This window comes from Pogona vitticeps, chromosome 1 (genome assembly GCF_051106095.1).
Source record: "Pogona vitticeps strain Pit_001003342236 chromosome 1, PviZW2.1, whole genome shotgun sequence".
NCBI lineage: Eukaryota > Metazoa > Chordata > Lepidosauria > Squamata > Agamidae > Pogona > Pogona vitticeps.
In genome coordinates, this window is record NC_135783.1 from 97215356 (window position 1) to 97236181 (window position 20826).

The following is a 20826-nucleotide window of genomic DNA, read 5'->3' on the forward strand; positions in this document are numbered from 1 at the left end:
TGGGGCATCTTTACAGCAATCAAACAGTGAGTAGTACAAATGTAAATGTTTTGGCAAACAGCCTCTGAGAAAAATAACTTGAATTCCTAAAGCTACTTTATTTTGTCTTTGACGCTGCACTGTTTTATCCGAAAAACTCCATATTTCACTTCCTTGTACAGTACAAGGAATTATTGGTTACTTTGTAAATATGCCATAAATTTGAGGTGTCACACTTATGTACATAGGAATTTTTCTAATTTCCTAGGTAGGCTTGATCCCCCAGTAATGTCCCTTTGGACTCTCTCCCTTAAACCACAACATTGCCTAGCAACCATCCTATCTATTGACATAGGACTTGTCTTTCACATTATTTGTTCATAGAATCATAGAAAAGTAAAGTTGAAAGGGGCCTACAAGGCCATCAAGTCCAAAACCCTGCTCAATGTAGGAATACAATCAAAGCATATCTACCAGGTGATTATCTATGTCTTTCAGCCTTCCTCATAAGGCTTGGTTTCCAGCCCCCCGATCATCTTTGCCGCCCTCCTTTGAAATTGTTCCAATTTGTTATCATCTTTCTTGAAGTGTGATGTCCAGAACTGGACACAATATTCAAGGTACAGTACCAGTGCTGAATAGAGGGGGACTAGCACCTTGCAGAATTTGGAAACTATACTTCTATTAATGCAGCCTAAAATAGCATTTGCCTTTTTTGTAGCCACATCACTCTTGGCTCATATTTAGCTTGTGATCTATGACAATTCCAAGATCCTTCTCACTCTTAGTTTTGCTGAGCAAGGTATTCCCCATCTTGTAACTGTGCAATTGGTTTCCTTTTCCAAGGTGCAGTACTTTGCACTTATCACTGTTGAATTTCATTCTGTTGCTTTCAGCCCAGTGTTACATCCTATCAAGATCATTTTGAATTTTGTTTCTCTCTTCTAGGGTATTAGCTATTCTGCACATTTTGGTATCATCTGCAAATTTGACAAGCATTCCCTGCACTCCCTCATCCAAGTCATTAATAAAAATATTGAAGAGCACCGGGCCCAGGACTGAGCCTTGTTACCTCCTCCCAATTAGAGGACCCATTAATTATCACCCTCTGAGTACAATTCTGTAGTCAATCGTGTATCCTGCTGACACTTGTTCTATCCAGCCCACACCTAGTTAGCTTGCTAATCAGGATATCATGGGGCACTTTGTCAAAAGCTTTGCTGAAGTCAAGATATACTACATCTACAGCATTCCCTCTGTCTATCAAGGAGGTGACCTGATCATAAAATGAGACCAAATTAGTTTGGTAGGATTTGTTCTTGACAAATCCGTGTTGGCTTCTAGTTATTATTGCATTGTTTTCTTGGTGCTTGCAGAATGACCGGTTTATGATCTGTTCCAGAATTTTGCCTGGGATTGACATCATTTAAATATGTTGATTCAGTCTTGGGAAAACTTCTATAATTTAAGAATACACCGCACATACTTGATTCTGGGATTAAAGAGAAGATGTCAGGGATTTGATTTTAGACTTAGAAAAGCTAGTTTTTCTTATAGTTTGTTAAAGTTAATTCTATGATTTTTACAAGGAAGATAATAACACATTAATTCAATGGAAATTTTGAACATTCAGTACTTAAGAGTGTATTCTATCAATAGCTATGGTGCATCTCCCCGTTAGTTCTAAGCCAGACAGCCAAGCTTTTGCAAGCCTAAGCAATCTCAGCTAACATTACAGGTGGCTCTGAGCCACTTTGATGCACCATCAGATTGTATTACGTATGTGTGACATAGGAATCTGATGGTTGTTCAGATGTTCCCAGGGATCTTGGCCTAGAACACAGTATTGCTGGACTTCAGGTCCTAGAAAGGAATCATTGCAACTTCACCAGTTTAGAGGGCTCCAGTAGTAGTAGTAGTAGTAGTACTGTATTTGGTTCCAGTTATATTGTGATGTTTGTCATGGCTGGGGAGGAGGTAGCAAAATATGGATTATACTATGATTACTCAGGTACTAAATGGAGCAAAATGTTATAAGCTCATCATAAAGTATACGCTATTAGATACAGTAGAATAAAATCCAAAAGTTCAGAACATATGTAAGAGACATTCACATTTGACCTGTTTCATCTATATTGGATTTCTTCTTAAATCAGCAGACTGAAACAAGATAACACAGTAGAGTCTCAACCAAGTACTTTTCCAGTTCTGGATTGCAACTAAAACACATGCATTTCATTTGTATAGAGGTAACAGGGCAACAGGTGCACTTTGTCAGGTAAAAGGAAATCAGGTATGGAGTCAAGAAATGCCAGTCATCCAGGAAAAAAAAAGATCTATATCACAGTTCATTCATTTAATTTGCTCTATTACCTCTAAGTCACAGTTTTTTCATTATTTCACTCCTTTTCCATAATATACACCAGCAATGGATCTAATATACCTGCAGCTGTTTAAGAAGATGTTTCCCTCATGGTTGTTGAAGCTGAACTCATTCCAGAAGTTGAAATACTCACTATATCAGAGTATTTCAACTTCAGAGAGCTCATCTGAAGTTTTTGTGTCTCTAGTTGCCGGGGGGGCATGTTTTATAGCCCAATGAATCAACAAATCAAAAATCTCTAAAAATTCATTGACTCATATTTGTTGGGGCACTGATTCATATCAATTCAAATCAACAAATTAGTGATTTTTTAATAAATTTGGTGATTCATTTTTTAATTCGTGCTCATCTCTAATCACTTGTTTTTCATTAAATCCTAAATATAAAAGTATCAAAAAAAAAAAAGGCATGCTGGATCAGATGAAAGGCCTACTAGTATTCTATCCCCCTCATTTCCTGGTCAGAAGCCTATAGGAAACCTACAAAGCTGCAACAACGCCTTCTCACATTTATCCTCCATGAATTCCCCTGATCTTTATTACTATTTCTACTGGTAGAAAATTCCATCAGAAAATCCCACAGTTAGTGATCCATATGAAAAAGCACATACTTGTATCTCTGCTCTATCTCCCACAATTCTGCTTCAAAGGATGAACTTGGGCTCACATATTATGAGATGGCTTTTCTAACCATTTTCTACCCATCATGAAGAATTGCATACATCCATTACCTCCCTTTTTTCTAAGCCAAACAGCCTCAAACACTGTAAACAAACAACAGTTGTTCCAGACCATTGACCATTGTGTTTTCCTTTTGCAGCCCCTTAATATCTTTCTTAAGTTCCTTAACCATAATTGTGTACAATGTTCCAAGTACGGGTTGGATGAGGACATTGTTCTGTTCACCATTTTAGTTATAGATCCTTCTCTAATAAATCCCAGCACATAGTTTTTCCTTTTCACAGTAGCTGCACACTGTTCAACATTTCTACAGAGCTATCCAGCTGAACTTTAAGATCACTTTCATAGTCAAGTCACCATCAGTTCAGGTCTCATCATTATTTATTAAAATATCTCAGAATAATATGATGCATTCATCAGATCTTGCCACATCACTGCTGATCCCTCACTCTCAACTCTACAAATATATTTATTTATTTATTTATTTATTTATTTATTTATTTATTTATTTATTTATTTGATTTATACAAATCTACAACTGCAGTTGGAACAGGTTAAGATAGCCAGCCTATAATTAACTAGACCCCCCAATACCTGCCCTACACTTTCTTTCAACAATTTTTTTAAAAAATAAAATGCAACGGACTTATATTTACCTTTCTGTACCATGAATTAGTATGTCTACATCTATCCTTTCAGCAGCAATAGTTCACTGCAGCAGTAAAGCCCTTCATCTCAAGTGATCTGCACACACTAAAATGCAAGGATGGAGACTCAAGTTGTAGGACTCACTATCAAGTCAGACTTGAATCCAACCAGTGACTCAACTCGTATTCAACTCAAGGGTTGTTCTTTTTTTCAATGACTTGGACTCAACTTGACTCAGAACCCACCGACCCCTCCCTTTTTTTCTGGGGAAAAGAACTCATTTTAAATGGGGACTCAGACTTGGGACTTGGTACCAAGGACACAGACTCAGACTTTGGACTCGGACCCAAAGACTTGCCAACAACCCTGCTAAAATGAATAGGAGTAGTTTACTTTCAGCTAGATTTCTTTTGGTTATTAATAGTGGCATTCGTAGAATATGATTTTACTATTCTGCATTGAATAAAGATGGAGGTTCCCTATACTTTTTGAAGCTTTTACAGAACTACTGAAGAAAAGAAACTTTATGACTGATGTCACTGTGTACCTGAAATCTAGAACACCTGGGAACCAGATAATGTTTTCAGACTGCTTATCAAATCCTCCTACTCTCACCCCCAAATGAAACAATCTGAACATTCTATTAGGGCAAAATCTTCCTTGTTCCTTGTAAATATCAGTTCATGGCAGCATGTTTTAATTCAAGTTTTAATGCCATTTTAGAAATATGACAATAAAATACCTGTACTGTTTGTCTTAGCACTGTTGTAAACAGAGCAGGTGATACCAACAGAAGCTCTTTCCTGTCTTGTCATTTAAACAGTGACACATTTCCCAGAGAGCTGCAGGCTGTTTTCTACTCTAGAGTCATAGCATTACAGAAGGAAGAAGAACTTGCCACCACTACTATACAGACAGCACTTATACATGTCTCCTTATGGTTTACCAGTCTGTGTACATTTCATAATGAACAATGCAATAAACAAGAGTCTCTGCATGAGTATTAAATCATGCTCCCAGTGGGAACAGTTTGTATAACAGAATAAAATTATCACATTATAATAACTAAATATGCATCAGGCAAAAAGCATGCTTCAATTAATCATCAAAAGTCTGCAGTGCCATTTCAAGTCTTAATTAAGAAGAATATTTGGTGGCTCTTTCCCTTTTGCCCCCTTCCCTTCCAAACTGCAGCGAACAACAGGAAAAGCTGCTACAGAAACGTTTACAAAAGTTTCTAAAGGAAATCCTTCTCCAGACAGGGCAGCAAGTGTCAGTTTGGCCAGTTTCCTCTCCTATTGTTTATAGGACCAGGCTTTAGTTTGAAACAAGGGTGGGCAACTGTGGCTCTCCAGATGCTATTAGGCTGCTGACTGCAGCTGTGAGCAGCCCTGGCCAACTCTAGTCTTAAGGGGCTCTAAAGGTTGCAAATCTATCTCAGTCTAAAGCAGGCTTGTCCAACCTGCGGCCCTTGGGCCACATGCGGCCCAGGTCAGCTCGTAATACGGCCCAGTGCTAATTTTTATTTTTAAAGAAATTCCAAAGTTTCAAGTTACACTGCTGGCACTTGCAGCCGGAATGTGGCTGGGGCACGTCACAACGGTAGGGGGGAGAGGGAAAGAAGGAAGGAGCGTGAGGGGAGGGGAGAGGGGGGCTTTGTGACTGCATTGCGCCGTCCCCGTCAATAGGTGGACCCCCTCCTAGCCCCATAAAGCCACCGAAGCTGGCAGCCCCTGCTGTCTGAGATCGCAGCTGCCAGTAAGCGCGCTTGGAGCGAGGCTGCGGAGGAAGGCTAGGGCTGCCCCCCCATGCGGCCCAAACCAGAATTATGTGTGGCCCAAACCAAATTTTCATCTTCTAATGTAGCCCAGGGAAGGTGAAAGGTTGGACACCCCTGGTCTAAAGGTTTATCACTGGCAGTCAAACTCATTTGGAAAGGATAGTTCTCAATGGTTACCATCTGAAAGTGAAGGGAATGCTGTTTGTTTCTTTGTCTCTTATTGTAACAGTGAATAGAACTTCAGATATTAGATGGTTTTTATGGCAGACTTTGTTTAACAAATTGCATGCTACTACACATACTTCTTTTGGTATCTCAAGAGCTACCCAGAAGGAGAATTTAGTCGTGTGCATATTTGTTAAATTTAATCTATTAATGGGTTAAAAAGCTGGCAATTAATCATCTAAAATGTCTTTAATCAGCTGACAGCTCTGGTTGATAATTAAGTCACATTTTCACAATTACAACCTAGACATATCTTTTAAATAATGAATTACTGAAACATTAATGAATAGATCTTCCTAATATGTTGACTCCAACAGAATCCAATTAAACAAGATTTCTATATTAGGCAATCTATGAAAAGAAAATACTTTCAATGAGTTTACATTTTTAGTGATTAAAAAACTTGCAATTCTTTACATTCTCTAATTCAATGCTTAAACCTTACTTTCTCCCTGGGATTTCCACAGCTTTTACTATGGACGCTTCCAGATGATGCTTTTATCATGCCATCTGCTCTGCTTCATTCACAAAATTCTTCTTGTTGTTGTTAGTATTTATTTGATTTATATTTCAACATTTGTCATAAGAGCTTGGGAGGCTACCCATCTACAGAAAATCTCAGTTAAAGCAGTGGCTGAAATACTACTGCTTAGCATAGTAAGTCCCCCTCTTGATGCACTCCTTAAGATGGTGATGGGGTTTGAATGTGTCAGAATAGCTGAGAGCAATGCTCCATTATAAATCTGAACTCTCAGCAGGGCTACCCAAGGTGGAATATTCGGTCACAGCTGAGACACGAGACTGATATATTCACCTTCTTCAGTAAAAGAGTATGGATAGTTCTAATGGTAGTGAGAGAAGAGAAACCTCTGAAGGGCAGCTACAGGGCACCAGCAGTAGTTGAAGGTAACACTGGTGGAAGATCTTTCACAGACAAGGGCAGTGACACCCAAACTAACTTTTGTTAGCACTATGCAGAAGTAAATCACTGCTGAGTATTTCATACCTTGAAAAGCCTATGATAAGGCAATCCAAAATTAAATTAGACATAATTCTGGGAGATGAGACTCCTAGGTCAGAGGGTATTCAATCAGCTACTGGGAAAGAGCAAAAGAAAAGTACAAATAACATTATTGGTAACGCTGCAACTAGATTAAAACAGAAAGGAGCGGCCAATGTGCACAGAGGAGAAAGGAAAGTCCAGTGCTGCAAAACATACAATTGGAACATCCAGCTTGAAAAATATGAATCAAAGTAAATTGGTATCCATAAAACAAGAAATTGATCATTTAAACATGACAGTACTTGGTGTGAAGAAGCTAAAGTGGACCGGAATGGGACATTTACAGTCAGACAACTACAAAATGTTTTACTCTGGGAATGATAGAGAAGAAACAGGGTGGCACTAAAACTGCCCCACGGTGTAGCACAAGCAATTAGGGACTATAATAGAAGGCTTCTTGGAGAACCTATCAACGTAATCATCATTCAAATCTATGCTCCAAATCCCGATGTTGCAGAAGATGAAACTGAATGCTTTTATGCAAGTGCCCAGGACGAAACTGATCATACACTAAAACAAGACATGCTCATAATCATAGGTGACCAGGATGCAAAAAGGAGCGAACAAAGCAGAACCAATTGTTTTTGGAAAAATTGGTCTAGGGGTCAGAAACAAAGTAGGAGAAAGAATCAATTCTGTGAAGCCAAAAATGTGGTTATTGCAATTACATGCTTCAGTCAATGAATCAGATGACTGTACACATGGACATCACCAGATGGCCAAAACAGAAATCAAATAGACAACACAATTGGAAGCAGGAGATGGAGGAACTGTATTGCCTCTGCTGAAACAAGACTGGGGGAGATTGTGGTAATGACCATGGATTGTTAATATCAAAAATTAGAGTAAAGCAGAATAAGAATACTAAAAGAAGCATAGTGCCAAAGCATATTTTAAACCTCATTTGAGGTATATTTAAAGTCAACACAAAGGACATTTGCAGTACTAAACCTAATTAACCATAAACCAGAAAAACTGTGGATTGAAACTAGAGATATTATTAGGGAAGAATAAAAAAAAAATTCCTGTACTGAAAAAAAAATCTAGATGCATGATGGAAGAAGCAAAATTGTTAAAGAAGGTGAAGGGAGAAAAAGTAAAAATTGCAAAAGTAGGTTCACTATCCTAAATGCAAGTTTTCAGTCATCATCACATATAGAAACAAAGATAACTTTTACAATAGCCACTGCAAAGAAATAGAAAAACAGAAGAAGGAAAATTAGAAAGCTTTTCCACAATACCTAACAAATCAGAAGAAATTTAAATCTAGACTGAGAATGCTGAAAGACCAACAGGTGAACACACTATCTGACCAGGATAAAAAGAAAAAGAAAATGGAAAAATATACAGAAGAGATGCAAGGTGGCAGATAACTTTGAAGAGGAATTTTATGATGAAAAACCTTCAACTTTAGAAAGAGAAGTGAAAGTTTTTCTCAAAGCACTTGGAAGATATAGATCAGCAGAGGTAGATGAAATAATGATAAAAGATCATTCTGTAGGTGGGCAGAATGCTAATGTCTTCCTCTGTACCCCTCCTGTATTTTCTCACCACTTCTTTTGTCTTTTTAATGTTATTACAAATCCATTAAGAAGGAAAAGAAAGCTTGTCTTCTGACTGGTAACACCAGGAGTCCTCAGCCTAGTAGCACCACTAGTGTCATACTGATTTTTACTAGAAACCCACATCAGATACAGTGAATGTATGGAACCCTACATCCTCCAAAAGGTACCATCATTAAGAACCATTAGGGAGAACTTTTGAAAGTATTTTTAACAAAAACAACTGTGTTTCTAAATTTTTATTTTACCATTCAATATGAAGTTTATTACTACCGCAATTCTATAATACATTACCTTCTTGGGTTATTTTTAGACCCCCCAAGAAATTCCAATGCATTAAAGGTTAACGGTCAAATTAGAGTTAGGTTGTATAGGGCAGCATCTGGGGCCATTCCATTGACATTTCTGTTTCCAAAAATTATAGTTCATGGCATAAAATGACAATGTAATATTTTGTTTCAGCCCATCATATTGGCTGTGACTAAAACAATATTCCAACAGCAAAAAGCAACAGCTTTGTTGGAATAATGTTGCCCCTGCCATTTTTTGTCTGCTAAAAAAGAGAAAGAGAGAAATGGAGTGGGGCCAGGGGAACAGCCAAGAAAAGGACAGGGCCTGTAGGAGGAAATCACTGCAGGTCACATAGAGAATGTGCATGGTCTGGATTAGGTCCACAAGCCAGCGGTTCTCCATCCCTGGATTAATTTTTCCCCACTTAATTTTTCCCTTATGTTTTGCTAGAGCTCCCTATGCATAAGCAGAACAACTAATATAAGTACTGTAGTACAAGCCACAATTACCATTACAAAATCATAGTGAGTTGTAAAAATGCATTTGCAGTGGTTTGCAAAACCAATGGTACAAGCAGAATACAAGTATTCTGACAATTTCACAAGCATGAAAATGGGATTTGCTAAGTGGCAGATACTTTGCACTAACAGAATGATATGACTGAATACAATCTATAATCACAGTCATTTATACAATTCACACACAGAGAGGGGGTCCTTTTTAGTATTTGTATCATGCCTTACTAGAGTGGGTGAAAATCCATGGCCAGTATTCTGTTGTTCAGTTCAAACTACCACTAATTAAAGACATCCTCTTTTGATTTCAGGGTATATGCAGTTTTGCCTCATTACATACAAGTCACATGGAGCCTAATTTTTTTTTAAAAAAGGAACTCTTTAATTAGCAGCAATATGTTAATGATGATGACATCATTCCCACTGCGCACTCAGATTGTTTAAAAAACTGAAAATCTGATTTGAATCAGATTTGAATCAGATTTTTTTAAGTTTTATTGTTAAAATGATATGATTGAATCAAGTACAATATTTCTGAACTGTGATTTAAACCTGAGGGACTTATATTAAATCCGTTCTGAGGCCTGTTTTTATGCATGGCCCCACATGAAAATAAACATGCTAGTGCCTGTTCAAGGCCTTTTTCTGCACACAAATAGCGACCTATCACACTGGTAGGGCCAATAGTTTAAAAAGACTTGCTATACTATACTATTCAGGCACCTATTCCTGTGCTCATGTATCCATTCTCCCTGTTCATGATACTGTTTGAACAAGATTGCTTTATCCTTCTACATGGCATGGCCAGCTTTTAAAAAGCTGCAGCCCACAGACAGTAAGGTAGAGCAATGCAAAGAAACAGAAGGGGGCAACACAGGGTTAATGAGCCAAAAGGCAAAAGAGAATAGTAAGAAGGAATGCAAGAGAATATGTATAACAGAAAGAAAAAAAACAATCATATTTTCTGTGGGAGTGGATTCTAGGCAGACAGAGGCAGCAAAGTGGAAAGAGAAGAGGCAAGGAATAGCACTTTGGAAACAGGGAGCCAATGCGATGAAATATAAAAAGACAGCAGGCAGTTATAAGAGGAGATAAAATTTAGATGAGCAAGGAATTTAAGACATCTAGTAAAGCTTGAAGGGAAGAAACAGGAAAACTAGGTAAAACTTCAGCAGTCAGTTCCAGAAATGGCAAGAGACTGGATAAGTATTTTGACAGATAACTGTTCATCCTTATAAAAAATAGCACAGAGTCAAAAGGATGAGAGCGAGCGAAGATTCTGTCGTCCAGGCCTAGGGCTGAGGAACATTAAACCCACTCGCCACACAGCATTTGTTTTCCTTGTTTCTCCCTAATGCACTTCTTCCCAGTGGCCTCTTTCCCAGTGTCACAGCCTCCACTGCAGGAAAAAATGAGATCTAGAGAAATGATGAAGAGATACCTCTGGTTTTGCGGAGGGGTCAGACTCATAGGATCTAAGTGCAGGGACTATTTGATTTACAGGAATGTTAACCAAATTATCTGCAACCCACCTCAATTCAACCTGTTCCCTCTGAGCCATTCACTGCCTGGCACTGTATTATCCCTCAGAGAGCTTCCAATGGCATACATGGCTGATCCTCTCCTCATACACATTATAAAAGTATTGGTGGAAGTAATGATAACAACACACCTGTGAGAAAGGTAGGGGGAATCACACAGGCAGCAGAAATTAGCACATATATGAACTATTCAGCTGCATTGACGGTTCAGCGGGAGGCCTGTGTTTGATTTGGCATGTAGTGAGAGACTCTGTGGTGTACTGGATAGAGTGCCAAACGAAGACTCTGGAGACCTGAATTCAAGACCCTGCTCGTCCATGGAAAGTCATGGGGCAGTGGGGTGGCACTGGTAATCCACTCTTTAAATAACTTACAAACCTTGAAAACTCTATTAGGGTCACTATAAGTTGAATGTGGCTTGACAGCACATAAGATAAGACACAAACTATTCATAGACTCCATGTCATAGCCATGCTACCTATGGTAAATTCTTATTCTGCTAGTACACTTTAACTGGGAAAATAACTAGATCTCACCTACTAACTGTCTATACTTAACAACAGTTTTCTATCTTTTTGAAAACGTCTGGGACTATCAAACATGCAGCTGGTATCATCATCTTTTGTCCTGGTTCAGGATTGCCAGATCATGGTTTCAGCACTCCTTTTCCATAATAGTGAAAGAAGAGTTCCAGTGACAAGGAAAAGAGAAGAGTTTCCTTTGCTTTTCCTCTGCATTCATTAATTATCACTAATGAAATTATACAGTCATGTGAAAAAATGTACACCTTCTTTAAATTCTATGGTTTTACGTATCAGGACAAATTAAAAACCATCTTGTCCTTAGCAGGTCTGAAAATTAGGTAGATACAACAACACATGACATATTACACTGTATCATGATTTATTTAAGAAAAATAAAACCAAAATGGAGAAGCCATGTGTGAAAAACTAAGTACACCTTATGATTCAGTTAGCAACAATAACTTGAAGTAATCATTTTCTGTATGATTTCATCAGTCTCTCACATTCTTGTGGAGAAATTTTGGTCTAGTCTTCTTAGCAACATTGCTTCATTGAGGTTTGCAGGCATTTGTTTATGCACAGCTCTCTCAAAGCACCACCACAGTATTGAGTTGAAGTCTGGACTTTGACTAAGTCTTTGCAACACCTTGATGCTTTTCTTTTCCAGTTGTTATGTTGTAGATTGGCTGGTGTGCTTGGGATTATTTGCTTGTTGCATGACCCAATTTTGGCCAAGCTTTAGCTGTTGAACAGATGGCCTCATATTTGAGTCTCAAATACTTTGGTATACAGAGGAGTTCATGGGCAACTGACTGCAAGGTGCCCAGGTCCTGTGGCTGCACAACAAGCCTAAATTATCACCCCCTCCATCACCATGCTTGACAGATAACTGATATGCTGTCTTTTTTTCCAAATGTGGTGCTATGGCTAAACATCTCCACTTTGGTCTCTTCTGTCCAAAGGACATTTTTCCAGAAGTCTTGTGGTATGTTCAAATGCAATTTTGCAAACCTAAGCCATGCCACCATGTTCTTTTTAGATAGAAGAGACTTCCTCCTGGCAACCCTTTCAAACAAACCGTGCTTGTTCAATCTTTTTCTAATTGTGCTGTCAGGAACTTTAACATTTAACACGCTAACTGAGGCCTGTAGAGTCTGAGATGTAACTCTTGTGGGCTGTGCAATTTCTCTGAGCATTGCACAGTCTGACCTTGGGGTGAATTTGCTTGGGACTCCTGGGAAGATTGGTAATTTTCTTGAATGTTTTCCACTTGTGAATAATCTTCCTTCCTGTAGAATGATGGACTTTAAATTGTTTGGAAATGCCCAAATTGATGAGCAGCAACAATTGCTTCTCTATAATCATTGCCAATGTGTTTCCTCCTTGGCACTGTGTTAACGCACACAATTTGTGTGTGTTTGCTCCAGACTAACAAACTGATAAAAATTCAGCTTTTATAGAGGTGGTCACACTTGCTGATGATCAGTCCGTCAAGGGCATTTGGTTAGAAGCAGCTAGCTGCGACTTAGCTCCTTAATTCCCATGGAATCACTAATGGTGTACTTAGTTTTTCACACGTTGCTTCTTCATTTTGACTTTATTTTTGTTAAATAAATTATGACACAGTGTAATATGTCATGTGTTGTCCTTCATCTGAAGTAGTGTTTAATTTTCAGACCTGTTAAGGACCAGTTGATTTTTATTATATTCTCATAGGTAAAATCATAGAATTCAAAGCAGGCGTACTTTCTTTTTCACATGATTGTATTTTATCACACAGATGGCTCACATTGTCATGATTATCATTTGATGGACACTGAGTGGATGAGGACTTTGGGTCTGCATAGTAGCCAGCTCAAGGCAGAGTGACTAGCTCAAGCTCACCTAGTAAAATTAATGAGGGATCAGGGATACAAACTCATCTCTCTTCAACCCGAGTCCATCATGCTAACCACTGTGTTGCCCTTTGCTGGCTCATTATTCTAGGACTGTCATCTTATCCTAATTAATCTCATATACTATGCACATGTGAGCCCACACACACACATGTGCACATCTGGATCAACAAGCCATTTGCATTTGGGCTTTCCTTAGAGGGGTGGCTATGGGTACTCTCATGTCATTATCAATGTCTGAATTACAAAATGTGCCACTGCACCGTTGACTAAGCCTCAATTCAACGGAGAAGTTCGCATTTACAACACATGCCTCCTGAAATTCAGAACTTCCAACCCCACTAGAGCAGATCTTGATCTATCACATAAACATACACTTCAAGTCAACAGATAGTCTTGAATGCAGATCTCCTAAACCCAAGTCTAGCTCTTTACCTATGAGGTCAACTTGCATTTCAGTTAAATGAGATTGACAAGATATATGCTGCTTTAGATGGATTCTATATTATTTCACAAACGATTAGCTATGCTGAGGCTCTTTTAGATCTATTTTTCCCTTCTATTAATCCAACACAGCATGAGAAAATTCCAATTGACTTTAGCCAGCACAGTTGAGCCTGGTGTTATATAAATTCACCAATTACTACAGTGTATACAGTAGTAAATAATAATATAGCAATTAAACACCCCACTGCAGTCATAGCAGTCATTTTGCAGCTTATGAAAAATAGTGCTCATTGCAAATGAATATGTCCATGTATGCCTTGAGGAATGCTACATGGGAATTCCTTATAAAAATGTCACTGAAGTATAAAGAATAAAATCCAGTGCTGCATGAACAATTTTTTTTCTTGTACATCAAGACTTTTTTCTTCCTCTCTCCCACTCCCCACCACCTTCAGCTTTCTTTGCCTTCCTGTCCCCAAAATGTGCTCTAGGGGGATCTGTTCCTCACCACTTCAGAGCATATTTTAAGGGGGATGGTTTGCAGCAAGAAATACTATATTAGCCCCTCCCTATTTTCTGCCAGAAGTTGTTCTATCAATGAGAGACACTAACTGGACACAAAGCATAATTTCTCTGATATATATATATCTGCATTCTAATCATATCCCGATGATATCCTCTACCTTGGAAAGTTGACAACAAAGATATAGATATAGATATATTTGTTCATGTCAACTTTCCAAGGTAGAGGATATCATTGGGATATGATTAGAATGAAGATTAACAAAACAAAATACACCAGCACATGCTTTTTTTTTTTTCATCTCCATATCTGGCATACTAGTAAGCTTTGAATTGTATTTGGTCACTATAAGTTAAAAAAGAGCTTAATTAACAAGTCTGATAGCCCAAGCTCCTATCTCATTTAAAATGAGATTCTTCTGCTTAATTGCTTAAATACTTTCAGCCTATTTTTCAATATATTCGTGAAGGCTTTCACGGCCGGCATCTATTTTTCAATATGTTCTACTATTGTAAACCCCACTAATGTATACTATATTCATGTCATCAAGCTACTTTTAAGAATTTCCACCAATGTTCTTTTGGCGATGGGGCATGTCAGTGCTAAAGCAGCACTCAAACAAAGAACCTGGGACATAGAACTTAAAGAGCATATGAGCCAGTCAGGCAAATACAGTGTTGTTACTGTAATAGTGCCTTTACAATATCTTCATATTTGATGAGCACAATGTCAACAAAGACCAGAAGAGCCTTCACATTAGTGAGACTTAATGTTTCATCCTCTAAACTCATGGAGGGAAGATTTCAATACACATATACCTATCTTGGATTGCCTGTGTCCATGTAATGATGGCCAAGTGGAAACTGTAGGCCATGTCTTACTGTGCTGTCTTTTCTATAGAGATCTACGCACCAACCTCCTGAGCCCAATTATTCTCTGATAGCCAGGGAGACGTAATCAAGCTACTTCTTTCTGATCAAGACTCCCTTATCACATGCTCTGCAGCAAAATTTTGTGCAGCAGCAATGGCACATCGCTCCCTTATAGTCTCCTGAGTTCACAGGTTAACTGGTTTTAGCATGACGGTGGTTTATTGTCGAGTGTAGAGAAATGTTGTGGTCCCAACCAAAGGGAGGAAATATTTACAAATCTGTACAAATATGTAGGAAGGACTCCCTATAACCCAAAGACCCTGTCCAAACTAATTTGCTCCAGACGATCCAACGCTTCAAAGGATAGCTATAAAAATGCTGTATTTTATTCTCCCCATATTTTACAACCAATACACAATTAATTACCTGTTGTTCACTTTTTTAATTACATTTTATATATTTTATTCATATAATATGTTTTATGAACTGGCTGTACACTTTTTAAATTGCATTTTATATATATTTAACCACATAATATGTTTGATGAACTGGCTGTACATTTCTAAACTGCATTTTGTATATTTTAGTCACATAACATGTTTTATGAATTGGTTGTATATTTTTAAACTGCATTTTGTATATTTTAGCCATAAATATCTTTTATGAGCTGGTCACCTGACCGTAATAAATAAATTCATACTTTTAAGAATTCCTTTGTGAACTTACAACTCATAAACCTAAAAGAGGCCTTGTCCCATTTGCAGGACATTTTAATAATAACCCAAAGAAGATCATAATAAAAAATGAATAATTATTGATATGATTGCTACTGCCCAGATCTAAAGGAGTCTGCAAAGTGGAAGCTTCATACAAGTTTGGCACATCAAGCTGCAAATCAGTTTTCAGAAATCCATGAACATCCATTGGCCAAACATTTGTTAATTGTGTGAATCAACTTTCAGAAGAAATTATCACTTAAAGCAACACTTTCATTGGATATGGCTGTTCCTAGTGGAATTGCATCTTCTGGGATTTTCTATTTTATGCAACATCAGTTTCAGTGGGAGAAATAAGCTTGTGCTGCCATTGAAATCAATAGAATCTAAAAGTGCCTAGCTTTTAATTCATGCCCATTCACAGTCAGTTGGATTCAGGTTGAGTTTGCTGCTGTAATCTCACTGAAATCAGCAGGATAAGTTGGTCATTACTTAACTTTTGTCTCATGGATTCAAGGAAGATTAAATAAAAATAATTTAGGCTTAGGCTTTTACCCTATGTGGTTGGCTGGATAGTTCAGTTGTTTAGGTATCTGGCTGTGGAGCCAGAGGTTGTGAGTTTAATTCCTCACTGTGCCTCCAGCAAGAAATGTGAGACTGTGTGGTCTTGGGCAAGCTGCATAATCCCAGGATGCCCCCAGAAGAAGGGAATGGTAAACCACCTGAGTACTCTTTACCTGGGAAACCCTGAAGAGGGTTGCCACAAGTCAGAATTGACTCAACGGCACATTGTTGTTGCTGCTGCTATTTCCATATGCAAAATTTTCTGGAGCAAGACTCACTGGATACAGTTATAACAGAACTACAGTAGCAGTTCTGACCCAGCCCAATTTTGGTTTTTTTTTAAATGTGCTTTAAAATGTTCTTTGAAAGTGAGAAAGACTTTTGAGAATTTCCATATTTCTGCAGTTCTACTATCATTCAATCACTGACAATTGAAAACAAACTATTATATTCAGAAACATTACCTAAAATGGACAAAACATCTGCCTGGCAGCATTATAAATAAACAATTTTGTTTACCTGCTGGTGGCTTTATGAAAGGTGGTGGAATTAATGGTACAATAATGGGAACATTGCCATGCTCCTTTGACCCTGCTGGTGATTCTGAGAGTCCATTTCCTGTGGTAAGCCCTGGATAGCTTGCATTTATATTGTAAGATGAAATAACACTGTCTTCAGGTAATTTTGTTTTTGGCAAAGAGTTTTCTGTAGAAGAAAGCAGAATAAAATAGAAAATATATGAAAACTATTAATCAGATGCACCTTCTCAGGGTCTGCTTAAGTAACAACAGAGCAAGTGGGACGTTCCCTTAGTTTGGCCGGGGCAGGTTGTGTGAAGAAGCCACCATGCAGCCAAATCAAAGTTAATGGTGCACTTCTATGCCTGTCTTCTCAGAAGTAACTCTACCAAATGGGGCTTACTCCCCGGTAAGTGGGTGGCAGAGGACTGCAGTGCTAAAGTTAATATGAACTAGCTGCAGAGCCTTCATATAAACTGTAACCTGAGCTTTTAAAAATCCATAGAAGGTAGACACAGTCTTCTAACTACAACAATTAGTCCTTCTTCCTCTTCTTACAAGATAACATCCACCCCCAAAGAAGACACTGGACAACAGAAAGCAAACATTTTCATGAAAACACTATAAAAATACAGTGACTTTTTCATTTAAAGGGCACAGTTAATTTTTCAGATAATATTAACTTTCTGAGGGTTTTTTTTTAAAAAAGCATTATAGATACATAGGAAGCTGCCTTGTACTGAGCCAGACCATTGTTTGATCAAGTAAAGCATTATTAATACTGACTGACAGCAATGGTTCTTCACAGCTTCAAAAAGAATACTCCGAGCCATATTTAGGGGACATCAAGGATTAAAACTGAAAGTTTCTGCCAGCAAAGCAAGCGTTCTTCCATTGGACCATAAACTTATTCCTGTGTTCAGAAGTGAGGTCCCAGTTTCTCTCCACCCTTCATAACACTAGTAGCCCTTACCTCTTGCCACAGAGCATCATGTGAGTCTCCCATGTTACTGTGCCTCTCTAACCATTAATTATGAGGTGAAGTGGTAGTAGAGAAGTTCAGAACATCAGAGCAGGACCGTGTGAGTAAAGAAGGAGGTGGAACTCAGCCATTTTCAGCAGCAATAAGAAATTCATATAGATTTGTACCCTCAAATAGATTTCTTATGCTATAGAGTAAACAAAGCAAAACAAACTCCTGCATGTAGGAATGCTTAAATATTTGTTACGGAGGACTTTCCTGTTAAAAGTTTTAAATCATTTATTTTCAGCTGCAACTCAAGCAACCTAGATCCTAATTCAAAGCAAGCAGAAAGAAATATATATACTTATTCCATGCATGCTGGCACAACAATATATATGTAAAACATCAATTCTAAGAATTAATTACTGGGTTTAATAATACAGCATTAAGGCTATACACACTTAGTTTGAATACTCATTGTTGTAATATTTCTGTCTGTACTCTTAAAATAACCTCCCATTTTCCATTATGAAAAATACTTTTTTCTTTCTTTATATTTCACATAATGAATACTTTTGTCAAGTACATGTGCCCAACATCTTCTTTAGTAATATTATCACGGTATAGAAAATCCACATAGTTTAAATGACATGTAAAATGTTTTCTGTTGATAGGTTTCTGACTTTATTGGTCTTATTTATATGGTGACATCATGTTAACACTAAGTATTTTGAAAAATACATCTGTTTCACATTTGCCTTTTATGAAACATAAACACCTGTAGAAACCTAAATACTGACTGTAATATCTACAATGTTGAGCCAGAGTACTGCCTCGATGATATTAAACATCAAAATGTAGGAAACAAATCGGATACAAAATATCTCCTGAAAAATATGGCTGCGTTTCCCCTTTTGTGCTGCAGCACCTTGTATAATGGCTGTGGTGTTTGCAGGCAGCCATAGAAGGGAAAAATTGGTTGCCCCTGTGCCTCTTCCCTCATCTTATGTTGAGCTATGGTGGCTCAGAGATACTATGCAAGGAACTTTCCTAATACTGTTTTGAAGAAATATGACAATATGGATGGGAGAGCAAGGGCTACCTCTCTTCCAGTTTGCTCTGTGTTGTGAGTCAAAAACACAGTACAAAACAGCTGGAAAGTGGAAACGATTCATTTTCTTCCCAACCATGCTGTGCCTGAAATTAATAATATAGAGCAGTCCTCGTTCATCCTTAGTCCGGCAATCTATACTGGTTTTAACAGTGAAAACACTGCATAGACTGGAACATGGAGGAAAGGATGTCATCAGTTCCCCTTCCCAGCATTTCTATTAGTACAGAAAACTGATGTTGTAGTCAAATAACACATCCTCAGTTGAACAGGAAGTTCAAAATAACTGCAACATACCAAGAGCAATATTTTTAAAAAACCATTCAAAAACCATTTAAAAAACCGTAATTTAGGATCAATTACATATCTAATCCCACAATTCGTTATATATAATAACCGCCACTTGAGGGGAAGGTGATCAGGAGCATGACATGCAAGACAGAAGGTGAAAACATTCCCTACCCACCCAGCATATACGTGTACAACCCCAATAGAGATCTCTGCCCAAGGTGGGCAATAAAGGAGCTTCTCTTCCAAGGTTGAGAGCCCTTTAGGGAAGCGAATTCCATAGGCATTAGATATGCAAGGGATCATCACACTCCGAATCCAGATCCCTCAAGTGACTATTAACTTGATGTAAGGGAACTATATGCTTTAAATAGAGTAATAGATTACATTACAAGGCAATTCAAGCAGCAAAATCTGTATCATGAACTTTGTTAACAATGAACCCTCAATTTGGAATTCCCTCAAACCCTTTGTCTAAGGTCTGCAACAGTTTCGGAGTCTTTTACAGTGTAAATACCACGCTTGGCACTGTTATTTTAAAAAAGTATAGCTGACATGCCTAATCTACTGAGCACATCAATATCAACGTTGTCCCTTTTTTACTCAAAACCTATACAAAAGTTTTGAACTCATTTTACAGTGCTTTACAGATCATGTTTTGATACAGGTTTTTGGTGAAAAGGCCAACATTGATTTGGGGGAACTTAATAGGCTCCCACTCTGGGCATGCTAGTCATACCATTTAGGGTGGCACCAGAAGATGGAGATTTTCACTACAAAATTATTGTGAAAGGTTGGCAAAGATTTTGAGGGTATCCCAAGTTTGGGGGGTTGTAGTTAATGAAAAGTGGCCCTAATACTAAGACAAGATGTAGCATCGGAAGTTAGGGGCTATAATGCAAGTTCTGGCCAAATAGTATCAGTCAGACTCTATGGAAAACCTATTAACATTATCACGATTCTATTATACAGCTACAGATGTGGAAGAAAATGAAAATGAAAGCTTTTATGCAAGTATCCAAGAGACAATTGATCACACATCAAAAGAAGACAAGCTTAAAATAGATGCCTGGAATGCAAAAGTAGGAGCCAAATGTTGTTGGAAAATGTTCTATAGGGGACAGAAACAAAGCAGGAGAATGTTTCATAGAGTTCTGCTAAGCCAGCAATCTGTTTATTGCAGATGTATGCTTCAAGAAACCAGACAGATGGTTGTACACATGGACATCACCAGATGGTCAATGTACAAAAATAAAATAGGCTACAGTACGTAATTAGAAGCAGGAGATGGAGAAGTTGTATTCTCTCTACCAAAACCAGACTAGGAGTGGATTGGGGTACTGATCATGAACGACTAATTTCAAACATTTGAGTAAACCTGAAGAACCTTTGTGCCAAAATATAATTGAAGCAGCATTTCTGATTAATTTACAGTCCACATAGGGAGCAGATTTGCATTACTAAACTCAATTGACCAAGAACCAAGGATTGACACTAGAGATATCATTAGGGAATAATGCAAAAATTCAATTCTTGTAGTAAAAAGAAAAACCTAGATGGATGACAGAAGAAACACTTAACATCATAAGAAACAGGAAAAGAGCAAAAATAAAAGGTGACAGAAATAGGGTGAGAACCCAGTTTTTCGGTGACTGTAATGTAGAGATGTAGTGGTCACAAAATGAGAAGGCTGATAGTTTAGGTGATCACCAGATAATTAAGAAATCAATTAGTCTT

General features: G+C 37.9%; 1 protein-coding gene across 6 annotated transcripts in view; it reads right to left on the minus strand.

The window, feature by feature from the left end:
* Positions 1-20826, minus strand: part of SOBP (sine oculis binding protein homolog) — a 195977-nt gene that overhangs the window by 137705 nt on the left and 37446 nt on the right. For 4 of the 6 annotated variants that reach the window (XM_072998195.2, XM_072998209.2, XM_072998202.2 and 1 more), the window contains exon 3: positions 16728-16913. The exons of the other annotated variants lie outside the window; for them this stretch is intronic. In XM_072998195.2, coding sequence (XP_072854296.1) covers positions 16728-16913 — 186 coding nt within the window. The remainder of the gene's footprint in view (positions 1-16727; positions 16914-20826) is intronic. 6 annotated transcript variants of the gene reach the window in all.